This window comes from Octopus bimaculoides, chromosome 3, assembly GCF_046866305.1.
Source record: "Octopus bimaculoides isolate indiv1 chromosome 3, ASM4686630v1, whole genome shotgun sequence".
Lineage (NCBI taxonomy): Eukaryota > Metazoa > Mollusca > Cephalopoda > Octopoda > Octopodidae > Octopus > Octopus bimaculoides.
The window spans coordinates 113,782,416-113,809,672 of NC_142930.1; the positions used below are offsets into that span (position 1 = coordinate 113,782,416).

At 36.6% G+C, this 27,257-nt stretch overlaps 1 protein-coding gene across 5 annotated transcripts in view; it reads right to left on the reverse strand.

The window, feature by feature from the left end:
* Positions 1-27,257, reverse strand: part of LOC106879863 (dual 3',5'-cyclic-AMP and -GMP phosphodiesterase 11) — a 237,633-nt gene that overhangs the window by 60,996 nt on the left and 149,380 nt on the right. For all 5 annotated transcript variants that reach the window (XM_089349480.1, XM_089349481.1, XM_014929581.3 and 2 more), the window contains 4 exons: positions 25,816-25,877; positions 15,612-15,678; positions 6,388-6,435; positions 3,501-3,644 (listed from right to left, as the gene is read on the reverse strand). In XM_089349480.1, the coding sequence (XP_089205606.1) occupies positions 3,501-3,644; positions 6,388-6,435; positions 15,612-15,678; positions 25,816-25,877 (321 nt within the window). The remainder of the gene's footprint in view (positions 1-3,500; positions 3,645-6,387; positions 6,436-15,611; positions 15,679-25,815; positions 25,878-27,257) is intronic.

A 27,257-nucleotide genomic window follows, 5' to 3' on the forward strand; every position in this document is an offset into this window, starting at 1 on the left:
AAACAACTCAATAGCCACAGAAAGCACTATCTTAATGACTGACACACACACACACACATATATATATCTAATGTTTAAAAAAATCTTATATTATTATAGGTCAATATGTGGCTGCATGGTAAGAAGTTTGCTTCCCAACCACATGGTCCTGGGTTCAGTCCCACTGCGTGGCACCTTGGGCAAGTGTCTTCTACTAAAGCCTCGGGCTTACCAAAGCCTTATGAGTGGATTTGGTAGATGGAAACTGAAAGAAGCCCATCGGATATATATGTGTGTGCATGTCTTTGTGTCTGTGTTTGGTCCCACTACTGCTTGATAGAATAAGTACCAGGCTTAAATAAAAAAAAAAGTACTGGGGTCAAATCATTCAACTAAAAAGAATTCCATAAGGCAGTGCCCCAGCATGGCCGCAGTCTAATGACTGAAACAAGTAAAAGATAAAAGATATTTTCATAATTAAATATTATTAGTAATTGTATTTAAAAAATTGTTAAACCATTTTGAGTATTGTAGAAGTATAACCAGATAAAATTTAACAGTAAAAGCTTATATGGATCCCTAGGGGCTACCTGGACCCTGGTTGAGAGCCACTGATGCAAAAGGAGGTGGTGTCGAGAAAGAAACGGTGAAACTTTGTAAGTTTAATTCTTTCCAGAGCTGATTTAATCACTTAACCATCCCGTTTCAATGCAATAAAAACTTATCTTATGCCGCTAAGTTATTCTCTTGCAGATCTGTGTCCTTTGGTGCCAAAGTAAGAAATCAATAGCTTAGTCATCTTCCCATGCCATTCCAAAAATAGATTTTTTCTTTTATTTTTATGAATCACAATGCAAGGTTTTGTAACTGAAGAATATGGACGAATGAACTGACAGTTGTGTCTTACTGACATTTATGTGATCAATCACCCAGAGGGATAAACAGCAAAGTTGAATTCAATAAGATCCAAACGAGAAAACCAGATGAACAGCAGAACGAAATGCAGGTCTGGATGTATGGTTAAGAAGTTTGCTTTCCAACCATGTAGTTTCAGATTAACTCTCATTGCACAGCACTGTGAGCAAGGGTCGTCTATCATAGCTTAGGGCCAACCCAACTGCACCTTGGGCAAGTGTTTTCTTCTATACCTCAGGGGCAAGAGAAGCCTTATGAATGCATTTGGTAGGCAGAAATAGAAAGAACACCATCATGCTTTTCTTTTATTCTTTTATTTGTTTTGGACATTTCACTGTGGCCATGCTGGAGCACCACTTTTAGTTGAAAAAAATCAACCCCAGGACTTATTCTTTGTAAGCTTAGTATTTATTCTATCAGTCACTTTTTTCCAAACAGCTAAGTTACAGGGATGTAAACACACCAACATCAGTTGCCAAGCGATGGTGGGGTCACAAACAGACACAAACATACACACACACACACACACACACACATATGACATGCTTCTTTCTGTTTCTGTCTATCAGATCCACTCACAAGGCTTTGGTCGGCCCGAGACTATAGTAGAAGACACTTGCCCAAGGTGCCATGCAGTGGGACTGAACCCAGAACCATGTGGTCAGTAAGCAAGCTATGCATGTAAATAATAATCCTTTCTACTGAAGGAACAAGGCCTTGAAATAATGGGGTTGGGAACTAGTTGATTGCATCGACCCCAATCTTTCACTGGTACTTAATTTATCGACCCTGAAAGGATGAAAAGCAAAGCCAACCTTCGCAGAATTGAACTCAGAGTGTAGCAGCAGACGAAATACGACTAAGCATTTCACCTGGCATGCTAATGATTCTGCCAGCTCGCCACCTTATGTATGGAAATAATAAGTTCCAAAACTTAAACAGAAGCACAACAAAAGAATGAAAGAAAAATTCACACACAAGACACAGATACGCTCTTTCCTCATCAGTATTATCCCAGAAAAATCATTACAATTTCACTCCTGATTTATTTAGACAATAACTGACAAAGAAAAAGCATGTCTGTGTCTCGTGTGTGAATTTTGCAATCATCCCCTAGTCATTCTGTTTAATCTTTGTAACTTATTATTTAAGCTTATATCATGCACTCATCTTACCATTACCATATATTTGTGTGTGTGTGTGTGTGTGTGTGTGTACCCTTGTATGTTTTGAGATCATGTGATGTTTGCAAAGAAGCACCACTCTCATACAAACAGTGCTATTCATTTCCACGTAAAACGTGTATGGCCATGCGCAAAAATGACCTTACTTGGAAACAGGTATGGGTTGGCCACAGGAAGAGCGTCCAGACACAGCAAACTTATATTAACTAATTCCATCTAACCTATGCAAGCATGAAAAAGTGGATATTAAAATAATGATGATGAAGAAAATTATAGATTCTAAACAATTCTCTAATAGTTTCTTCATCATCATCATCATCATCATCATCATCATCATCGTCGTCATCATTTAACAGCTGTTTTCCATGCTGGTATGGGTTGGAAGGCTTGACAGAAGCAGCCAAAGCCAGGGGCCACATCAGGTTCTATAGTCTGTTTTGGCTTGGTTTCAAGAGCCGGATGCCCTTTCTAATACCAACCACTTTACAGAGTGTACTAGGTACTTGTTACATAAGACCAGCACCATCACCTGTGCTTTTTACATGGTACCATTACCAATGCTTTTTACTTGGCACCATCACCAGCAGTTTTTATGTGACACCAGCACCAGTAATTTCTATGCGACACCAATACCATATTTTTTACATGGTCCCATCACCAGTGCTAAAATGCACCTACCTCTCTAAGTCCTAAGTTCCAATCCTGTTGATGCCAACTTTGCTTCCAACCTTTCAGGTAAATAAAATTAAGTACCAATCCAGAATAATGGATTGATGGAATTATCAGAGAGTACGGTTTAGTGTGTTCTAAGTTCTTGGTTGTTATATATATATATATATTTATTCATTTGCTATTGATGGGGGGACAAATAAAATATGATCTAAATTCCCGATCAGAAATGTCCAGCAAATGCAAACATATGGACAAATTTCTTTTGACAAACTAGGGAATATCACCCTCTACAGATTGAGCAGCTTTATCACAAACTTTAGACCCCTTCTGTTAGTTCTATACCAACTAGCTTTATGACTTTATGGTCAAAAGGGACATAACTCTCATATTCTTTCTTTTTTCATTCTTTTCACCTTTTTGCTTATGCAGCCATTTTCCTCCTGTTTTTTCTCATGATTCCTCTTGTATAGGCCATGGGCTCAGAGCCAGTAGATTGCTTGGCGACATTAGGTGTGTTATTAGACCCTACCTAGACATCATCTCCACTGTATGAAACTATTAGTAGCTCATAACTATGTACTGTGTACATTAAACAACATTTATCTCTCAACGGATAGAGTACTTTTTTTTGTTGATCTTAACTTAATGGAAAAGTAACACACACCCACACACATATATATATAGAAAGAGAGAGAAAGAGAGTGAGGGAGAGAGAGAGATTATAGAGAAAGTGAAAGAAAACCTAATTACCTCAAAGAAATGCTCATCATTCTTGTTAAATGGAGTCCGGTCTGATTTATTGATAAGTTGACTAACACCAATAATCTGCCCACTTGCATTTTTTATAGGCATGCATAAAATAGACCGTGTTTTGAAACCAACATCTTCATCACTCTGCAAAAAAAATCAAATCAAAAAAAGTTAAAGAAAAGGTAAAAATTCAAATTGCTTATACAAAAGAAACATCGCTTTTCTAAATTTATAATTGAAATTTCAACATGCAACATGAAGATTCTACAATTGGCTGTTAAGATTTTAATGTAAATGATATTAAACATTTGAGATAGAAGAAAGCAATTTTGAAGTCTCAAATTGTCTACACTAATGCAGTAGGGATCTAATGCAATAGGGATCTATATGGCCCTTGGGGCTCCATTTAAGATTTTGTTGTTAAAATTTCTCTGCAATAATTTGGTTATATAGTTCTATATTTAAGAGATGCGGAATTATATACATTATTTACATTTGACAGATATTTGTCCTCATCTTGTTTGTTGTTAACACAACGTTTCGGCTGATATACCCTTCAGCCTTCATCAGGTGTATTGGAGAAATTTCGAACCTGGGTTCTCATTCCTAAGGCATTTTTCAATGTTATTATTATTTTTATTATTATTATTATTCAGGTCACTGCCTGGAATCGAACTCGGAATCTTGGGGTTAGTAGCCCATGCTCTTAACCACTATGCCATATCCATCAAATGTAAATAATATAAATTGGTTATGCATCTATAATACACAAAATATTTTAACAATTATTTTTATACAATTCCTAATAATATCTAATTATAAAAATTGGATTTTTTACAAATGGAATGGCCGTGAGGGTCCATCCGATCAAAATAGGGATCAAAGGGATCCATAGGTAAAAAAAAAATGGTTAAGAACCACTGATATTGGTTTTAGGGACCAATAGACTTTAGATAGGCACAAGGCCCGAAATTTTGTGGACGGGGACTAGTCAATTATTTTGCCCCATTGTGTTCAACTAGTATTTGATTCATTGAACCAGAAAAGATGAAAGACAAAGTAGACTTTGGTGGTATTTCAACTCAGAATGTAAAGATAGACGAAATGGTGCTAACAATCCTTCCAGCTTGCCGCCTTGCTTTAAGGACTAATATATAACAGAAGCTGCAAAACATGGTGTCACACTGCCTGCATGATTCAAATATTATCTGCCGTAAACTGTATAGCTCTGTTGAGTACTACACCAAAATGACATCACAATTAGAAGACTTAAACCATAGTAGCAGCTTTTCATTGGGAATTGCAGTCCACACAGTATCAAAAGTTGTTCAATTATTTATTTTGTTTTAACATCTATTTTTCCCACGCTGGAATGGTTTTGACAGGAGCAAATTTTAAGGTAGAACTTTTACAGTTAGATGCATTTCTCATCATCAAATCTTATCCGTTTCTCCAGTAAAGGATTTTTATTCCTGAGGAAATCAAAAGCACGGAGATAGCAAATGATTTTGTTGATAGGAAATGTGAATAAACTTCACCAGTTGCAGGCAAAACACGTGTGAGGACATCGCTATTTGTAGATGAGCTGAAAATAGTGATACTACACTTTTTACCTGTAGTTCAACATAGTCCTGTAAGCATTCACACAAATATACACACATGCTCATACACATACAACAAGATTTCTTTCAGTTTCCTTCTACTAAATTCCAAATTTGCACACAAGGCAATTGTCTACTCAGGACTATAGTAAAAATAATTGCCCAAAGTACCACACAGTGAAACTGAACCTCAATCCAGATGATTGACAAATGAACTTCTTAACCAAACAGCTATGTTTGTGTTTATGATCATCAACATTATCACCATCATCGTTTAACCCCTTAGAGGTGAAGCCTCATTTGGTACTTCAGTGCCAAGAAGATGGAGCCCCTTTTTACAAGCCCTGTAGAGGGTATGCACTTATTTTTTAATGAAAATGACAAAAAATAAAGTAATTACTTTACATATAAGCTATAGAGATTCTAGTAGGAAATTGAATGAACTAATACAATCTTCTTCATCATTTGTCTTTTCAGCTGACAGATCAGCCTTATCATCTCCTAAGGATTAATGTCCATTCTCTATGCTGGCATATTACATATATATATATATATTGCGTGAGTGTGTGTGTATATATATATATATATATATATATATATAATATGAAGATAGGAAGAACTCTAACATCACTTGTGGGATTTGAATGTCATATCTGCTGTAAACTCATTCTGAAAATCTTGACATTTATTTCATACTTTTTATTCAAAGTCTGTTATTTATCATGACAAACACTGCACATGAATAACACCATGTTACATTGGACATTAGTAGAATAGTTTATCCTGATATCTGTCAAAGGTTTGGTTATAGAGACAAGCATGGCTACATGATAATAACCACATGTCTCCAGGTTCAGTCCCATTGTATGGCACCTTGGGTTGAACAAAGCTTTGTGAGTGGATTTGATAAATAGAAACAGAAAGAAGCCTATCATATATATCTATAGCTAAAATATTAGTAGTGGGATCGATTCATTTGGCTCAAATTCTTCAAGATAGTGCCCCAACATGACTGGAATCTAATCACTAGAACAAGTGAAAAGTAAAACATAAAATATATATTTTCTTTCTTTTATCCATAAAGTTTGCATGTGTGTGTGTGTGTGTGTGTGTGTGTGTGTGTGTGTGTGTGTGTGTGTGTGTGTGTGCACATGTAGACAGATATAGATATAAACATATACATGTAAGTATTTATGTATAAATCATTTTTGTTTAATGTCTGTCCAACCCATACCAGCATGGAAGGGAGACATTAAATGATAATTTATGTAAATATAAGCACTTACAGATGCGTCAAACCTGCAATCTGCATAGTCATTTGGAATGTTGAGAATCTGCAGAAAAAAAAAAAGAATTTAATTATAAAACTGAAATAGAATCTCACACAAATTTAACATATGAAGAAAAACCATACTGACAATGGATTTTTTTAATATACCACTTGTCTAAAATGGAGAATCCAGCATATTTATTCATGATGAAAATTAAACACAATTTTTATTCTTCACTGTTTTTACATAACCTGACGCATACAAACATAGACATATGCACAAAACGTAAGCATATACATAAACAAACTATAATCTCACACATGTAATTCATCTACCTTCCGTGCATTTTATAACTGCAATATAAATAGATACTTCATGAAATAGTGAGCAGTAAATCAGAAAAAAATATAACATCTTTAGCTTGTCAGTGAAAGTATTAATATTCACAATGAAATTTTCAGCAAATCACTCAAACTTTGCTTAACATTGAGTAATCGATCTCCTTCCGTTTTTTTATTATTATTATTATTATTATTATTATTATTATTATTGTTCAGTAGTTTTATTTTTATAACGTGCTTTCACTTCACTACCGAGCGCAGCTCTGTGCACCTTGGGTATGTGCTGTGGTTTGCTGTGGTGCTCTCATGTTTACTGTATTGAAAGTGTTTTGTGTAGAATGTGTGCAGTACCCAGTAGTGCAATTTTCTGTATGTTATATATATTTGTAAGTCCTGGTGTTTTTGTTATGTATTTGTCTGAATATTCTTTTATTATACCTAAGGCACCTACTATGATAGGAATTGTTTCTGTTTTTAGATTCCACATTCGAGTTATCTCTATTTCCAGGTCTTTGTATTTTGAAAGTTTTTCCATTTCTTTTAGAGAAACGTTGTCATCTGCTGGTATTGATACATCAATTAGAAAGCATTTTTTTTCTTCATGATCTTTGACAACTATATCTGGTCTATTTGCCTTAATTTCTCTATCTGTGTGTATTGGCATATCCCAGAGTATGGTTGCTTTCTCGTTTTCTGTGACCTTTTCTGGCGTGTGTTTATACCATCTTTTTTCTGTTGTTATTCCATAGTGTTGGCATAGCTTCCAGTGTATATAGGTCCCAGCTCTGTCGTGTCTGTGAATATATTCCTTCTTAGCCAGGACTGGGCAGCCAGAGATAATATGATTTATTGTTTCTTGTCCATCTCCACATATTCTACAGTTACTTGTTATATTTCTTTTCATTATGTGTTTTTGGTAATTTCTGGTGGGGAGGCTCTGGTCTTGTGCAGCAATTAAAAATCCTTCAGTCTCTGCTTTGAGTCCTGAGCTTCTCAGCCATCGCTGGGATTTTTCTCTGTCTATTTCTTTCGCATTTAGTTTAGCCCAGTATTTACCATGTAGGGGCTTTTCTTGCCATCGTTTTATCATGGTTCATTGCTGTTCTAGTTTTAGTTTGGATTTCATTTGTTTTATAGCTTTTGTTGTTTCTTCTTCTTCTTCTTCTTCGTATTTGTTAGGTAGATTGATTTCTTGTTTGTATTTGTCAGCTTCCTGAAATACTGAAAACAGCTTTTTGTTTTGCTCGTGTTTTGTGGCTATTTGTATTAGTTTCCCTTGCTTTTGGAGTAGGTATTTTTGCAGTCCTATGGTGGTTATTTTATAATAGTTTTCTAGCTGTATAAGACCCCTGCCACCTTCTGTGCGTTGTATATATAGCCTTTCTATGTCAGATTTTGGGTGGTGCATCCTATATCCTGTCATTATTTTTCTTGTTTTCCTGTCTATTTTACATAGTTCGTTTAGTGTCCAGTTAAGGACGTTGTAGCTGTAGCTTATAACTGGGACAGCTAAAGTGTTGATACCCATTATCTTGTTTTTAGCATTGAGCTCTGTTTTTAGTATTGATCTAACTCGTCTATAGTACTCTTTCTTTATTTTCTCTTTCATTTGTGTATGTTGTACCCTATCTAGTTCATTGACTCCTAAATACTTGTATGGTTGGCTTTCGTCTAGTTCTCTTATTTCATTGGCTTTATCTAGTGTTATATTGCTGCTTTTAACTAATTTTCCTCTTTTCAGGGTTGCTTTGGCACATTTTTCTAATCCGAATTTCATATCTATTTCCTTGGTAAAGCCGTGTATTGTCTGTAGTAGTGTTTCTAGCTCTTTGTCGTTTTTAGCATATAATTTTAGGTCATCCATATATAGAAGGTGGCTGAATGTTTTTCCGTAGCATTTGTAACCGCATCCAGTTCTATTTAGCAATTCTGTTAAAGGTGTGAGTGCCAGGCAGAACAGGAGTGGAGAGAGTGTGTCTCCCTGGAATATTCCTCTTCTAATGGGGATGGCTTTCGTTTTCATAAGTCCCTCTTTTGTTTCGAGCTGTAGCACTGTTTGCCATTTGTTCATTGAGTGCCCTATGTATTTTATAATAATTGGTGCCACCTTGTTTATGGCTAGCGTTTCCAGAATCCACGTGTGGGGAACACTGTCAAAGGCCTTTTGGTAGTCCACCCAGGCCATACTGAGGCCTTTCTTCTTTCTGCGGCTGTCTTCAGTTATGGCTTTATTGATCAATAATTGATCTTTACAGCCGTATGAGCCTTTGCAGCATCCCTTCTGCTCTTCTGGAAACAGGTTGTTATTTTCCAGGTGTTTACTCAATCTCTGCGATATTATTGCAGCAAAGGCTTTGTAGATCGTAGGGAGACAGGTTATAGGTCTATAGTTTTGTGGTTTCTCCGTTTCCGTGGATTTGGGGATTAAGATGGTTTTCCCTTTTGTGAGCAATTCAGGCATTGTCTCTGGCTCTGCTAGTATGTTGTTAAAGTTTTCTGCCAGCTATTTATGCATTCCTGGCAGGTGTTTTAACCAGAAATTGGGGATCTTGTCGTGTCCAGGTGCCTTCCAGTTGCCTAGTCTTTGCAGTGTCTGGGTTACCTCTTCAGTTGTTATAGGGGCCCAGAGTTTCTCAGGTGCTAAGTTCGTTGTTTTAATGGTCCTTTTCTGGGGTTGTTGCTTCACCGACCATATTTGTTTCCAGAATTTCTCTAGTTCTTCTGCTGTTGGTGCTGCAGTAATGTCTATTTTATTTTTACCCAGTTTTTGGTAGAGTTTTTTGGGGTTGGATTTGAACTGTTTGTTTTGTTTAAAGAAACGTTGGCGTTTCTCATACCGGCGGATCCTTTGTGCTTTGGCAAGGATGTCTTGCTTTAGTTTTTCTTTTGCCTCAGGTAAGTCTTTTTCTGTAATGCTGTATTTGTACAGTATTTTTGTTTTCTTCTTGTTACTTAGTTGTGTTGATTGTTTACTAATTTCGTTGAGAATCGATAAATCTTTTCTCTTTTTTAATTTTGTTCTGGATGTTATTTATCCACAAGGTCTGTTTGGGTGGTAGAACTCCTGTTCGGATGGGTTTGAGTGAGTATCCTGCTTCTTTTGTGGCTGCCGCATATATTATGTCATTTAGCTCAGTGATATTGCCTGTTGTTTCTGTGGTTGTTAGTTCCGTGACAGCCAGGTTTATGCTATTTATTATTGATGTTGTTTTATTGTCTATTTTGATTTTTGGGAGATATAATCTGTGGTCCATTCTAAGATCTGTGGTTTTCAGTTCTTTGGTTATTCTCATTTTCATAGTACCGTAATTATTAGGTTTCCCTTCGTTATTCCCAGGCTTTAGATTTGTTTTGCCTTCCTTTTCATTCATATGTTTGTCTGTGGTGTTCTGGATTGGTGCTTTTTGTACACTATTATACATCTCTACGGTCTGGGTTTGTTGTTTTTTGTTTACTTCGTTTTTGCCGGAAATGTTACGTTTGTCCTCGTGTTTTGCTATCTCAGTGTTTATATTATTATTTGGCATTGCTGTGTGACTACTATCTAGATTTTCCTGATGTATTTTTCCTTTCAATTGTTCTATTTCTATTTCTGATATTTTTTTGCTTTTAGAATATATCTTCTTATGTTAGCTAGTTTGTTAGGGTTCATTGTTTTATCGAGGTCTATATTTACATTATTTTTCTTCCATATTTTATATGTATGTGTTGTTGCGTTTTCGTTTTTTGGGTAGAGCACTGCTGTGAAATAGGCGTATAGTATCGAAATGTATTCCTCACGTGTCCATTTATGCCGTTTTGGTTTTGTTTGCGGGACATGAGGAACAACGTCCGGTCCTTTATTTTGACGGTCATCGTTTTCGTAGGGTACCGGTTCGTTTATTTCTGTTGTCAGATTGTTTTGCACGTTCAGATCTTCGTATTTTTTTCGTAACAAGCTTACAGTACGCACTTCTCGGTTGTTATTCTTGGGTGTAATAATACCGGTGTTATTTAATCTGTTTGTAATTTTTTTGTACATGGTGTTTTTGGGTTCGAAGATGGTTTGATTTTGATGTAACACGTGTGTTTACGATCGCTGTGTGGGTAGTGGAGGTATCAAGTTAAAATACATCATTATATTTGGAAAAATAGAAATAAATTTCAATGAGTATTACTTACTCGGATATAGTCCAACCCTTTGTCAGCTATTTTTTGGCTCAATGCGATGTCTTTATTTCCGATGTTTTTGGATAAGTTTCGGAGCAGTGATTTATCGTTCTCACATGTTAAACTTCCCCGGTGTAGTCCGTTAAACTTCCCCGGTGTAGTCCGTTAAACTTCCCCAGTGTAATCGTTAAACTTCCCCGGTGTAGTCCGTTAAACTTCCCCGGTGTAGTCGTTAAACTTCCCCGGTGAAGTTATTATTATTATTATTGGTTGGCATTAGGAAGGGCATCTAGCTGTAGAAACTCTGCCAAATCAGATTGAAGCCTGGTGTAGCCATCTGGTTCGCCAGTCCTCAGTCAAATCGTCCAACCCATGGAAAGCGGACGTTAAACGATGATGATGATGATGATGATGATGAACAGAATCATGAGAGCATCAGAACAAAAAAATGTCTTGTGGTCTTTCTTCCAGTCCTTTACATTTTGGTTTCAAATCCCAATGAAGTCAACTTTCATCTTTCAAGCGTCAGTAAAAATAAAGTAGCAGTTAGATATGGGTTTTTATAGCTTTGACTAAATCCCAACCCCTTAAAATTGCTAGCCTTCTACCTAAGTCAGAATAATAATAACAATCATAATAATCCTTTCTCCTGAAGGTGCAAGGCCTGAAATTTGGAGTGAGAGAACTAGTTGATTACAATGACTCCAGTGTTTCATTGGTACTTAATTTGTCAACCCCGAAAAGATGAAAGGCAAAAGCTTCACATTCTGACAAAAAGCCAGCAAGTTCAGGGAAGGGGTAAGTTTAGTTCAGCAGAATTTGAATAATAATAACAATAATAATAATAAGTCAGAGAGCAAACGCAGAATTAGTGGGAAAGGAGACAAAAGTATCAGCCATCTCGAATGAATGCAGTAAACTAGAACAAAAAGAGTATAAACACAAACATGGCTGCATAAGACAAAGAGTACACTGAAGTAAAAGCTGAATGTGTGGATTCAAAATAAAAACAAAAGATGGATGGGGGAAATAGGCATAAAACCAAGTTTAGTGCAGCTGCAGAAAACAGTGTTATTAGGATACTTAGAAGGGTTCTTGGCATCTAAGGTTACTTGCTGTAACCCGATAGGAGGGTTCTTGGCATCTAAGGCAACATGTTGTAGCCCAATGTTAGGATTCTTTTCTTTTCCAACAGTCTAATCTGTTGAGTGTATATGAATAATAATGATGATTTGCTTCTACTAGAAGCACAAAGCTTGAAAATTCTACGGGGGAACAGGTAGTTGATTACACTGACCCAAATGCTCAAATGGTCCTTATTTTATTGACCCCGAAAGGCGTCAGTGGAATTAGAACTCATAACATAATTAAAACAAGAATAGGTTTCCAGAGAAATATGGTAAGAAAAAAGTTTAAGAAAGATGCTGACAAGCTGAAGTTGATTGTGAGAAATGTATTCAATCAAAATTCTTACAGCCAAGTCATCCAGCTTCTTAGAAATGTACAAAAATAAAAGAAAAAATGATAAAGAAAGAAAAAAAATTCAAATATGGAACCACAAAAAGTCTTAATATTTATTTATATATTTTTCAGTTTTCATTTTCTGAGAAAACATGCTTTACAAAATTCTTTACTAATTTACATAATTGCTCCGAATTAATTATTTTTCTACATGGCATTTTTTATTTATTTTATTTTTTCCCCCACATAATTGCTATTAGTACTTTGGGGTGATACAGTATTCTTCATTTTTCCAAGAATATAGATAGTATCTGAAACATAACCTCCTTGAGAAGAGGTGCCCGGAGAGAAAATTTCAGTTACCTGAGGGGCAATATTTTAGCCTATTAGGAGGGAGGGAGAGAGGGAAGAAGAGAAGGAAGCGAAAAGGAAAAGCAAGAAGGAAAGAGAGAAATGGAGAAAGGAAAGAAGAAAGAAAGAAACAAGAAAATACACATACACACATATATACACATGCAGACACAAATACACACATACATGCACAAATGCTTACACAAATACACATACATACTCACATACATAGATACACACACACAAAATCAGTTTTCTCTATTAAGGTATTGAAATATCAGCGTATATCATGGCCTTCAGGCAGAAACACATATTTTACTTGAAACAGCACGACCGATATTGGAACTAGTCAAACCAATAACATAACATTAGTCTATACACTATAAGCATTCCTACCAAGAGGACACAAAACTGCAGCATGTCATCTAATTTAATGGTTCTATAACAATGGAAAATAGCTGCTCCTTCACTTGCCGGTTTAATGTTATATCCTTGAGCCTTTGTTATCATGTTTAACTCTTTTGTTATCATGTTTAACCCTTTTGTTATCATGTTTCTACTGAAATATGATAACAAAAGGCACAAGAGTGGCACAAAACTTGCTTCCTAACTATATGGTTCCAGGTTCAATCACATAGTGTGGCACCTTGGGCAAGTGTCTTCTGCTATAGCCTTGGGCTAACCAAAGGCTTGTCAGTGGATTTGGTAGACGAAAACTGAAAGAAGCCTGTCATGTATATATATGTGTGTGTGTGTGTGTGTGTGTGTGTGTGTGTGTGTGAGAGAGAGAGAGAGAGAGAAATAGTGTGTGTGTGTGACCAGTGCTTGACTACTGGTATTAGTGTGTTTACATCCAATAACTTAACAGTTCAACAAAAGAGACCTCAAGTACCAAGATTTAAAAAAAAAAAGAGTACCAAGGTCAATTCATTCGACTAAAATTTCTTCAAGGCGATGCCCCAGCATGGCTGCAGTCTAATGACTGAAACAAGTAAAAGAAAAAAAAAAGAAAAGGAAGATGAACTACAGGGGAGTCTCAACATAGGTACATAAACTTGTTCCAGAGCCCTGTTCATTAACCCAACCACTGCTACATTTCTAGCATAGAGAGAAGAGCTGAAAAGCAATCTCTACTGAACTCTCATTAAAACAGTAATGAACAACATACTTAAAAAAAAAAGATAAAATTCTAAAAATAGACAACCAATCACATTGCATCTTTGTAGTCATGTGTGTTTATGACTCACTGTTAATGGTGTCTTCCTCCATAGCTGTTGTTTACTTATTTTCAATCATTAAAAAAAGAAAAGATTTTTGTAATGAGATGAGGGTGTGATGAATTCAGCACTTAGCCAGGTAAACAAGCAAGGCCTAGACTTTTTACAGTTGTGGAAATTATTGAAAATATTTAATCTCCAGATGTATAGGCTCCCAGTTTATCCTCATGCATAGTCTGCTTGCATTCTGTTGATCAAACTTCAGCTCACATAAAATGGAGTTTAATCTCTCTCTCTCTCTATTTTTTTTTTCTTTTCCAGAAAACTTGTTTGTTATTTAATTTCATTATTTCGAGAACCATTTGTATATGGGTATCCCATTATGTATATTTTTGTTTCCAGTTATTCGGGAAATTAAAAAAAGAATTTAGCAAAACAACTGTCCTATTAAACAGGTTTGAAACTAATTATATAAATTCATTTGAAATTTCGATGGAAAGTATTAATTTAGATCACTTTAATGTAAGTTTGCAGCATAGAACTAAGGCTTGTCTCAGGTTAGTTGGCACCAAAAGGGTTAGTGGGCAGTAGTTTAATAACTTAGAGAAACAAACATAATCTATATCTTATCTGTGACTTGTTTCACTCGTTGGACTGTGGCTATGCTGGGGCACAGCCTTCATGGATAGAGTCAAACAAATTGACTCTATTACTATTTTTAAGTCTGGCATCTATTCTTTATTGCCCACAAGGGGCTAAACATAGAGGGGACAAACAAGGACAGACAAAGGGATTAAGTCAATTACATCGACTCCAGTACGTAACTGGTACTTAATTTATTGACCCTGAAAGGATGAAAGGCAAAGTCAACCTCGGCGGAATTTGAATTCAGAATGTAACGGCAGATGAAATACCGCTAAGCATTTTGCCCGGCATGCTAAAGTTTCTGCCAGCTCGCCATCTGGCATCTATTCTATTGGTCTCCTTTGTCAAACTGCTAAGTAACAGGGATGTAAACAAACTGACACCAGTTATCCAGTGATGGTGGAGCATGCACGCAGGCACACACACCCTGGCATGCACATAAAATGGGCTTCTTTCAACAGCCATCTACCAAATGCACTAACAAGGCATTGGATGACCTGAAATTTTAGTAGAAGACACTTGCCCAAGGTACAGCACTGTGGGACTGAACTTAAAAACGAGTAATTGCAAAGCAAATTTCTTAACCACATGTCCATGTCTCTTTTTTTGTTTTCTTTTTAATTTTGTTTTGTTTCTTTTTTTTGTTTTTTTTTTCCAATGATGGAGATAATACCAAAGTATTTTCCTTCACAACTGAAGCTAGACAAACGCCAGAAGATATAGTACTACAGAGTGATTTTTCTCTATTTTAATTTAGCCTTCACAGACAGCTTTCCACTTCATTAAGAAAAACAGTAAAATTCTATATGGACCAAATTAAATTCATTAATTGTTAGCGTTAATCAATGCACAAATTGCTCTATAATATAATCTGATATATATTTGCAAGAAGAAAAAGTCATTTTAATGAAAACAAATTGCATTACACTCATAATATACGGAAATGTAATTTAGCATTTAAATGCTAAATTTGTTATAATTACCAATCTTCCAGACAACTTACTCTAACAAAAAGACAAAAAAAAAAGAAAGACATAATAAAGAAAAGCAAAAAATAATTGTATTAAATACTTACATCTCCGGTTGTTGCTACATGCCCAGTGATGCCAATATTAATTGGATATCTTGGTTCTCTTGACAACCTACACCAGTAGCAAAGGAGAAACAAGAAAACAAGTAAGACTGACTGAACATATTTCACACTAAAACAAGCAATAACAGAGAAAGCCATGGATTAACCTTTTGTTGTCCAAATAACATTTGAACAAAAAATGCCCTAATTGTTATTGCATAGCCACAGGTCAACGTGATAACTGAACAAACTTGAGGTCCTTCTTTCCATTTACTCTTTTCAAAGGAATCTAGCACTAACATCCTATGTGTCCCTGGGAGTAGCCACTATCATCATCATCATCGTTTAACGTCCGCTTTCTATGCTAGCATGGGTTGGACGATTTGACTGAGGACTGGTGAAACCGGATGGCAACACCAGGCTCCAATCTGATTTGGCAGAGTTTCTACAGCTGGATGCCCTTCCTAACGCCAACCACTCAGAGAGTGTAGTGGGTGCTTTTACATATCACTCACACGAAGGCCAGTCAGGCGGTACTGGCAACGGCCACGCTCAAAATGGTGTATTTTATGTGCCACCTGCACAAGAGCCTAAACATATTCAAAGTGTCTTTGAATACTTCTAATATCTTTCGACTTATCCAATTGCCCTTGAATAATTTTAATATTCAGTATGTCCTTGGTTATATCCAATGTCTTTGGATAATTCTAATATCCAATATGTCCTTGAACACATTCAGTGTATCCTTGGACAAATTTAATATCCAAATGTGTCCATCCATTTCTTTAGGACAATAGGGCATGAAAAGAGTGAGACTGGCTGCTACTTCTAGCAAGGCAAGCAATCACATACAGGCTTCCTGAATGGCTCAAAAATACTTCAGTGGACGGCAGACATGTAATGCAGCATCAAGTTTTTGATGGACAGTTTCGGTTATCTAGATTTAATTACCATTTGAAAACACTTCGTTAATGTCATTAATGGTCAGCAAAAAGTAAAACAGTAATGACGTATGTGACTGTAACTAATTGCCAGACGAAAACCCAATCACAAACTTAATTTGCAAGATAATAATAATCCTTTCAGTATTTGTCACAAAAGCAATCAAGCTTCAATATGGCAGTACGTTTACAGTTCAGTTCAATAAAACAACTTATTAATCTAGAAATAACTGTTACTCAGACGTAAACTTCAAAGCTACTGCTACAGACCTTATCAGTAATTATAACAGTAAGAGTTTCTAATGCTTACACAAAACCACAATTGATTAATTCAACCCCAGAATGTGATTTGTATTTATCAACACCCCACTTATCTGCCTCCACCCTCAATGCTGTCACATATCGACTGCAGCTCATACCCACAAGCCTCTCCTATATGTCACTCCATCATTTGCAACAGTCACCTCATCCCTGCCCATACACCCAGTCGAAATCTCTGTATCACCTCACTTAGTCTCACCACCACAGATGTCCCTTGGGGGCAAGTCTCGACACCCCTTCACCACCCTCTCTCTCGCTGCTGTTCTCTTTATCTCCCTCACTAGCTCGCTCCTCTTTCTCTTCCAACAGGGGTATCCATGTATCCCCTCTGCAGCAAGACACCTATTCTTGTCCATCTATATCTTTAATGTCCCAACTGGCACAAACCCACTCCTCACTCTCCACTAGCAGCAAAGGAGCTTTGCCTTGCAAGTTGCTTGGTGACCACATCAGTGTTGATGACATAAAAAGCACCCAGTACCCTTTGTAAGATGGTCGGTGTTAAGAAAGACATTTAGCTGTAGAAATGATATCAAAACAGAGAACAGAGCCAAGTGTGGTTCCTGGCCTTACCAGTTCCTGTCAAACTTTCACGACAGCATGAAAGACGGATATTAAATGATGATGATGATTGCAAACCAAAGCATAGTCAAAGTATAGACCAAGTTGAATGCAAGAGGCCTCATGGTTAGGGTGTTGCAGTCATGATTGCAAGATTGTGGTTTTGATTCCTGGACAGGGTGATGTGATGTGTTCTGGAGTAAAACATTTCATTTCATATTGCCCCAGTCCACTCAGCTGTAAATGAGCAACCATATAATGAACTGGCTCAAAGGGAACGTTGTGATTTTGACCACCATGGAAACCCTGCTAATAGCAATTCCTAGGACTTGAAACAGTAAATTCAAAGGGCTGTTGATGAAAGTATAGTCAACCATGATTGGATTTGAATTCACAACATCAAGGAGCATAATTAATTCTTTTGCTACCATATTTCTAATTAGAGCGGCGAGCTGGTAGAATTGTTAAGACACTGGGTGAAATGCTTAGCGATATTTCGTCTGCCGCTACGTTCTAAGTTCAAATTCTGCCGAGGTTGACTTTGCCTTTCATCCTTTCGGGGTCAATTAAATAAATACCAGTTACGCACTGGGGTCGATGTAATCGACTTATTCCCTTTGTCTATCCTTGTTTGTTCCCTCTATGTTCAGCTCCCCATGGGCAATAAAGAAATAATTTCTAATGATCTACACGACCTTCCTTTTTAATTGATTTCGAAACTAATGAAGAATTTAATTTAGATCAATCACTTTAAACAGGCTGTTTGCATCACAAAACCAGGAACAATCCCAGACAGATCAGTATCAGAAGGGTGAAACATTAAAAGTTGTTTGATGTTTTTTTCATTTATTTCAATAAAATACCAAAAAGACATCTGCAATCATTTTGAAAGTGTCATTGTCAGTTTCTCATCATCATTATGATTAACCATCTGCTTTCCATGCTGGAATGGGTTCAACAGTATGGCAGGGAACCTGAAAGTTGCAGGGCTGCACTGAATGCTAGTGTCACCTTTGGCTTGGTTTCTATGGCTGGATGCCTGTCCTAACACCAATCAATTTACAGATTGCACTGGATGTATTTTTTATACCACCAGCACTACAGAGTCTGCTGTGTAAACTTGCAAGACATAAACCATCATCATCATCATTTAACGTCCGCTTTCCATGCTAGCATGGGTAGGACGATTTGACTGGGGACTGGTGATCCAGATGGCTACACCAGACTCCAATCTGATCTGGCAGAGTTTCTACAGCTGGATGCCCTTCCTAACGCCAACCACTCCAAGAGTGTAGTGGGTGCATTTTACGTGCCACCGGCAGAGGGCCAGTCTGGCAGTAAGAAAAAAAAAAAACAGGGAAAACATGAAAAAGCTTATACCACTAAAATGGGGATTATTTGAAAGGAGAAGGTGCAGGTGGGTGGCTTTATGCCAGGTGCTAAAAAAAAAATAAAATTGACCCGGTGAATCATGTCCTCAAAGCCATGTACAGGCCATGTAGAAGTGATCCCTTACATGTAAAGCAGGCAAGTTAGTGTCAGGAAGGGCATCCATTTGTAAGGCAATGCCTCATGTAACATAGTGATGTACTCACCCAACCATGCAAGCATTGAAAAACAGCTGTAAAATGAACAATATTTTTGATGAGGTAGAAGAAACGGTAAAAAGAGTTTTAACATATTTAAGTGAATTGTGTCGAGTAGAAGAATATCAAAGTAGAGTTAGATTTTATTCTTTTAATACAAAGAAGATGAAACCACTTTATTATTAAAAATCAAACATCAATTCAAAGAGGAGACAAGCAGCCATCGGTTGAGAGAAAAGTAGAAATAAAAGACTTAGAGAAATAAAGCAGCTTATACTTAAAAGAAGACATTCACTGAGGTGTAGTCATATATAACTAATACACCTCTGCAACATATAAGCAATGGAACAAATGACACAGAAAATAGTATACAATTGATTGACAAGGTGATCCAACCATAATATATACATATACAGACATACGTGTGATTGTGTCATCATCATGTATGTGTCAGTGTGTATACACACACACATGTATGTATGTATATATATATATATATATATATATATATATATATATATACATACACATATATATACTTACATATACATACGTGTATATATATACACATAAAAGACACCATTTTGAGCGTGGCCGTGGCCGTTGCCAGTACCGCTTGACTGGCCTTCGTGCGGGTGACACGTAAAAGCACCCACTACACTCTCTGAGTGGTTGGCGTTAGGAAGGGCATCCAGCTGTAGAAACTCTGCCAAATTAGATTGGAGCCTGGTGTTGCCATCCGGTTTCACCAGTCCTCAGTCAAATCGTCCAACCCATGCTAGCATGGAAAGCAGACATTAAACGATGATGATGATATATATACACTCACACATATTTGTGGGGGGAGGGGCTGATGTGCAGGAACAATAAATACTAAGAACACAGGAAATAGATTTTCTCGAATACTCAGGAGAATCATTAGATGTAGTAGATAGATTCTGTTACCGAGGCAACCTAATTAGCATCGGAGGAAGCTCTGAAAGTATAGCTGCTACAATAAGAATCATCTGGCGAAAGTTCAGAGAATTATTACATTGCTTCTTTTGGTAACAAAAGACCTTTCTCTCAGAGTGAAAGGCAGCTTGTATGATGCTTGTGTATGAACGGCGATGTTACATGGTTGTGGAACATGGACTGTGAATGGAGAAGACATGCGAAGGCTTGAAAGAAAGGAAGCTAGCATGCTCTGCTGGATGTGCAATGCCAGGGTCCAGGTATGTAAATATAGAACTGAAAGTACAAATGTGTTGAGAGAAAAAGTGGGCCACAATGGAAAGAGAAGACTACATTGGTTTGGTGATGTGATAAGTATGGAAGAGGACAACTACGTAAAGAAGTGCTAGTTGCAAAATGTGGGTGGAACCTGTGGTAGACATGGGACACAGTGAAAAATGATTTATGGGGGCTGAGCCTCACAGAGGAGATGATAAGGAACCAGCACTATTGGTAATTTACTGTGCTGAAGAAGATCTGTCCATTTAAGCAAAAACAAGGCCCTAAAAGCATCCCATCTTACATACAAACATACATACAAACATGCATACACACAGACATGCATACAAACATGCATACAAACATGCATACATACATACATAGTCATGCACATTTCACTCTCTCTCTCTCATATATATATATTTACATACATACATACACACACACACAAACACACACACACACACACATATATATATATATATATATATATATATATATATATATATATATATATATATATATATATATATATATATATATTTACATTAAGGGTATTACTACACATAAATGTCTCATGCTATTAGGGACTCTTAAAGTCAAAGCTACCATAATAAATTTATTATGGTAGCTTTGACTTTAAGAGTCCCTCGTAGCATGAGGCACTTATGTATAGTAATGCCCTTAATATAAATAAATATATTTAAAGGGAATAATTATAAATTTTTCCCTTATGAGGTTTTTCACGCTGACTACTTGATGAATTCTTATAAAGATTTTATCCTATTTAAATTTTTATATATACACATATGCTCCCGTGTCGGAGGCACGTAAAAAGCACCATTTGAGCAATCGTTTCCAGCTTTGCCTTACTGGCACTTGTGCCCGTGGCATGTGAACAAAACATTGCCGACTCCTGTGCAGGTGGCATGTAAAAAGCACCCACTACACTATCGGAGTGGTTGGCGTTAGGAAGGGCATCCAGCTGTAGAAACTCTGCCAGATCAGATTGGAGTCTGGTGTAGCCATCTAGTTTGCCAGTCCCCAGTCAAATCCTCCAACCCATGCTAGCATGGAAAGCAGACATTAAATGATGATGATGATGATGATGATGATGATGATGTATATATATATATATATATATATATATATATATATATATATATATATATATATATATGGTTGTCTACTCCTTATGCAGAGTTTGAACACCTGCACCTTAGAACCATCATGGCATCTGATGTGGCTTTTTAAACCAGCCGATGTTCTGTAAAGATACCCACAAAAATTGCATATTTGATTTGGACCACGAAGAGCTGCAGATAAGTTCTGATTTTTGTGGATCTTAAAATGTTTTTTGAGGCCTCCATTAGATTTGCAAACCTTCTGGTATACTTTGCATTCAACGATAAGCACAGATATATAGGCAGAATAGTTGGGGGGATATTCGTTTTCCATGGATGGGTTCACAAATGAGATTTGAGCCCAGCAAACACATGCACATATATATATATGCACACACAGACTAATCATTAACACATGAGAAAATAACAATGCAGTTAATGAACCAATCAACTCAAGTAAAATATCAACAAGAGAACAAAGTATGCAAATCAAACACAGATGATAACATGTCATAAAAATTTTTAAAAAATGAAAAACAAACCAACATTGCACAGAATGAAAGAAAGAACATTGGTTCAAAATTACCAATCACAAAAGAATTAGAAGCGTTAACGAAGTAATTCAGGAAAACTTACAACATGCAGGAAACAACCTAAATATTTAGCTAATATATCACAAGAAACTATCTTCTTTATTTGTTTCAGTCATTGGACTGTGGCCATGCTGGAGTATTGCCTTGAAAAGTTGTAGCTGAACAAATCCTGATGCTTATTCTGTCAGTTTGTTTTGCCAAACTGCTAAATTACAGGAATGTAAACAAACCAACGCTGGTTGTCAAGTGATGGGTGGGTGACCAAATACAAAGACACATATAAATAAATACAAAGTCTGATCAATAAGTGTCCAGACTGTTGCCATAGTAACGAAGCTAAAGCATGCAGAGTGAAGCCACTTGGCACAGACTGACCGTGAACACTGCTGTGCAAGTGCACTAAGATTTAACATTCTAGCTCACTTCCGCTGTTTACAGCAGTACTTGGAAGGAAGATGTGTAGCATGTGATTGTTGCATTGAGCATGACAGACAAAGTTGTCATGGCAATACCTGCGCAGAGGCCAACGCAAAGTTGCAGAAAGTGTATAGAGAGGAGTTTATGAGTCACACACAAGTGTACGAGTGGTTGACGTTTCCAAGATGGCTGAAAAAATGTTGATATTAAAAAATGTTCTGGGAGACCCATAACCAACAGAACTGAGAAAAACAGCACAGATGTGCATGCATCTGTGAGAGGAAATTGTTGAACCACCAGCCATGCATTATTAGATGATGTTCAGATTAGTTATGGTTCAGTCCATTATCACTGAAGGTTTGGGTATGAGACGCATGTCTGCCAAGTTTGTGCCAAAACTGCTTTCAGATGACCAAAAAGACACTCAGGTTTCACTTGCACAAGATCTCCTTGATTTTGTCAAGAATGATGAAAACTTTTTTTTTAAACTTTGTGTAGGCCTCTGAGCAGGTATCACCAAGTTTTTGATAAAATTTGAAGCAGATTGTCTGCTCAACTTTCTCTGTCATGGCCAATGCATTGATCACATACTACACACCTTCTTTCCAAGCGCTGCTGTAAACAGCAGAAGTGAGCTAGAATGTTAAAACTTAGTGCACATACACAGCAGAGTTCAAGGTCAGTCTATGATAAGCAGCCTCACTCTGCATGCTTTAGTTTTGTTACTATGGCAACAGTCCAGATACTTATTGATCTGGCCACGTACATACATGGAACCTGGTGCAGCTCCTGGCCTTGCCAACTCTTGTCAAGCTATCCAACCTAGTCCATATTAAATTAAGGTATAGAACCAGTGTTTTCTTTGAGGGGTTATCTACTAATCATGATCATAATGCTTAGGTTGACCCAGGGCTATATTAAAGGACACTTTCCCAAAGTGCCACTTGGTGGGATTGAACCGAAAACTACATGGCCACAAAGCAAGCTTGTTCAACCTTAGCATTGAGATCACTCTGTGGTTTTGATACTTGAGGTCTCTTTTGTTGAACTGTTAAGTTATTGGGATGTAAACACACTAATACCAGTTGTCAAGCACACACACACACACACACACACACACACACACACACACTATTTCTCTCTCTCACATATATATACATGACAAGCTTCTTTCAGTTTCCTTCCATCAAATCCTATTTATATACTTTGTTTTGTATTAAACATAGATTATTTTGTAGCTGAGATTTTGATGGTGTAATTCTTTATTTGTAGAATGACATAGTAGGGTTAGTGTGAAAGGCAAGATCTGGCCAGTTTGAATGTAAAACTGGATATAGCCGGTTTAAATGCTAAAGGGTTAAGCAGACAATCATGTTTGCATTTACATTGAACTGTTAACATGTACACAGTGATGTTAATATTTCAAAACAGCAACAAAAAAAAGAAACAAAATGAAAACAAGATCAAACAAAATAAAAAAAAACATAAACATATAATAAACCATTCCATGGAAATCAAGAAAACACGTTACGACAACGAAGGAGGAGAAAAAAAACAAAGATTCAGAGATTCTATTACGATATACATTTTCAAAGTAACAAACTAAATCATGATAGGAAAAGATACGAGAGAAATAACAGAGAGAGAGAGAGAGAGAGAGAGAAAGAGAGAGATAGAGAGACAAAGAAAAACTGAAGTTGTGTTTATGTGTGCAACGCAGAAACCATGTAAGAATTACTACAACAGCAGAAACAAGAATTTGCAGATTGGTTTCAGAGATTTGATAAAGACAAGCATGGTTGTGTGATTATGAAGTTTGCTTAGCATCCAAATGGTTCTGGGTTCAGTACCATTGAGTGGCATGTTGGGCAACCGTCTTCTACTTACAATCCCAGATCTTTCCTTCCACGACTATGTAAAGAATTGTGAGGCACCCATCCAGTGCGAACCTCACTTCCTACAGGGCTAAAATAGATTTCTTGCAACATAAAAGAAACTGGGGGTCCACTGATTTTATTTATCCCATAAAGAATATGAAGAAGCAATAAATGCATTGAGTCTGAGGACATCAACTCCCCACCATCATCACTGCCAGCGATGATGATAGGAATAACGATTCATTCATTTATAATTTATTAAAAGCACTTGGTATATAGTATCGTGCTCCATAATAATTGATGGTGATAAACAACTTCGGCATAACGCCAGTATTACAATACATGTAGTTAGATGGCAATTACATATATTCACAATGGTTTTCCTAAATCTGACAACTATTATTTCTTTGAATCCAGTTTGTAATTCTAACATGTATGATTCCTTATTGAATTACTGAGCTGTAGAATGTTCTGCTTGAATTCTTGAATTGCACTATCTATATACACTATCATCTTTCTCGTGTCTGTCTGTGTTTGAGAAGAGAATTGGTTTGCTTTACTCAACTAATTACATTATGGGTAACAATCTATTGATATTTAAGTACTTGGAAACAACACCTACACAATTTTAAACAGAATCCGTTTGTAGTAGTTCTGCTGCTAGTTATTGAAACCTTAAAATATTTTGGTTTCTCCAAAGTGCATGGCTTGTATTAACTTTCAGTAATAAATTTATATATCTTTTTACATTCTAAGTCCTTCCCTGTGTATTGTTCGGTCCTATTACTTTCAGTTCAGATAGTAGTAGTAGCAGTATTAGTGGTTGTGGTGGTAGTGGTGGTGGTAGTATATGAAAGGTGGGAGATGTGGTGATGGTGATCGCAAAGTATGTATGTATATTACATGTATGTGTGTGGTGGTTGTGGTGGGGTCTGTGTGTGAAGGTATAAACAGGTATATATGTGTGTGTGTGAGTGTGTGTGTGCGCGTCTCAACATGTGTGTGTGAAAGTATAGAACAAGTATGTGTGTGAAGACATGCGGCCAAGTGTGTTCTTAAGCAAAACACTTCCCTTCCCATAGCTCTGTGATCACTTTGACAACCAGCATGTTAACACCATTATACATTCATACAGACGATATCAATTTGATGTGGGGAGTGAGCTAATTAGTGCCAGGTAAAAACATTTGATCACAATAAACAAATTATCTGGGCAAGAAATTGTGGAACTCCATAGAACAGTGGTTCTCAGTCTTTTCTTGATATTCAAGCCAGACCCAAGGCCTGGATTTTTTGGTGGGAGTGGGGAGCCATGCAAAAAATGCAAGACATGTCAAAGAAAAACTATAATATTTATAAAGGGAAGACCTTCAAGGGCCATTAGAAGGATGCTTGAGGGCCACATGCAGCCCTGCAAAACTGTGGTTGAAAGCCACTGCTCCAGCAGAATGAACCCAAATTTTAACAAGATGTAAATACCACAAGGTACTTTGTTCAAACTCTCTCCTTTTTCTTATAAGCAAGCTGGTAATTATAATAACAAGAAACAAAATAATGGTCAGCATTTATACATACTCTTCCTGGTTGTTCTTGTCCACATCTGTGGCATGAAGTTCAAAGACATCAGAAAAAATACCCTAGAAATAAAGAAAGGAATTGGTATGAGAAAGCTGAAAAAAAAAAAAAAATTTACAGACAAATCAAAAAAGAAAAAAAAAAGGGAAATGTTATATTTGTAAATGGTGAGGTGTATGTGTCTGTCTGTGAATACGTGAGGGCTGGGGCAGTTTGGCAAAGTGGCTCATAAATTCAAAGTCACAGTAATGGGACGGATTCATTCGATCCTGAAAAGAGGAGAGGTTGGTATAAAAGCCAAACTTGTTATCTTCAATTCGGTTATTGAGCCAATCCTTATGTATGGTCATGGATGCTGGACAATGACTGACAGAGTATGATTATGAATACAAGTGGCTCAAAAGGGCTTCCTCCAAAGGACTTCTGGAGTAATGTTACTCGACAGATAGCACAGCTCAGAGATTAGGGAGTCTCTCCAGGTCAAGCCACTACTTCTCCACACTGAAGGGTAACCAACTCAACCCATGCCAACATAAAAAAGGAGATGTCCAATGACACGTTTCAGGTTCAGTCCCTTCAGTGCAAGTGTCTTCCATCATAAGCCAGAGTTCATTAATGCTTTGTGAGTGAATTTGGTAGCCAGGAACTGCATAGAAGCCTGTCATATCTATCTATCTATCTTTCATGCTTGATCGCTAAATCTACAAGTTTTTTTCATTCTCTCGCTCTATTTATTTTCTCTTATTCCTTTTTGTTGAAGAGCGTAGACTTGAAACAAAAAAGATTTCCTCACTTTCCCAAGCGTCAAACTAATACACATGTTTTTTGTTCATACACCTGTCTTCGTATTTTGCTTTTTTATAAATTTCAACCATATATATATGGCCTGTGTGTTTTCTGTACTCGTCTATCATTTTGTCTACGCTTTGTTTACAATGTCCTGTACCCAGATACGCATCTATATATACAGGTAGATGCAAGTATGTACATACATGTACGTATATATGCATATACTCATTTATTATTTGTATTATATATATACATACACACATACATACATATATATATATATATATATAAACACATATATATATACCACCATATATCTAACGTGCATGTGTGTGTATGTCTGTGCATATACACACATGAAATTTTACAAAATCAAAAATATGAAAAAAGAAAAAAATGAAGGATAAATGTAATTTAATGAATAGAAACTATACAAGTCTGTCTGCCTCAAAGGAAAAATCATATATATCATTGATTTTCGTTTTATTCTTCACTTACATTGTTTTTATTAAGTGTTTATAAAATGTTTTTTCTCTCATAAACACGAGCAATTATTTTATGAATGCATTCTTTACAAATGTTACAGACATCTTATTAGTGTTATCTACAGAGACTACTCCGAGCAGAAGACAGAAAAACAACAACCCTTTGCC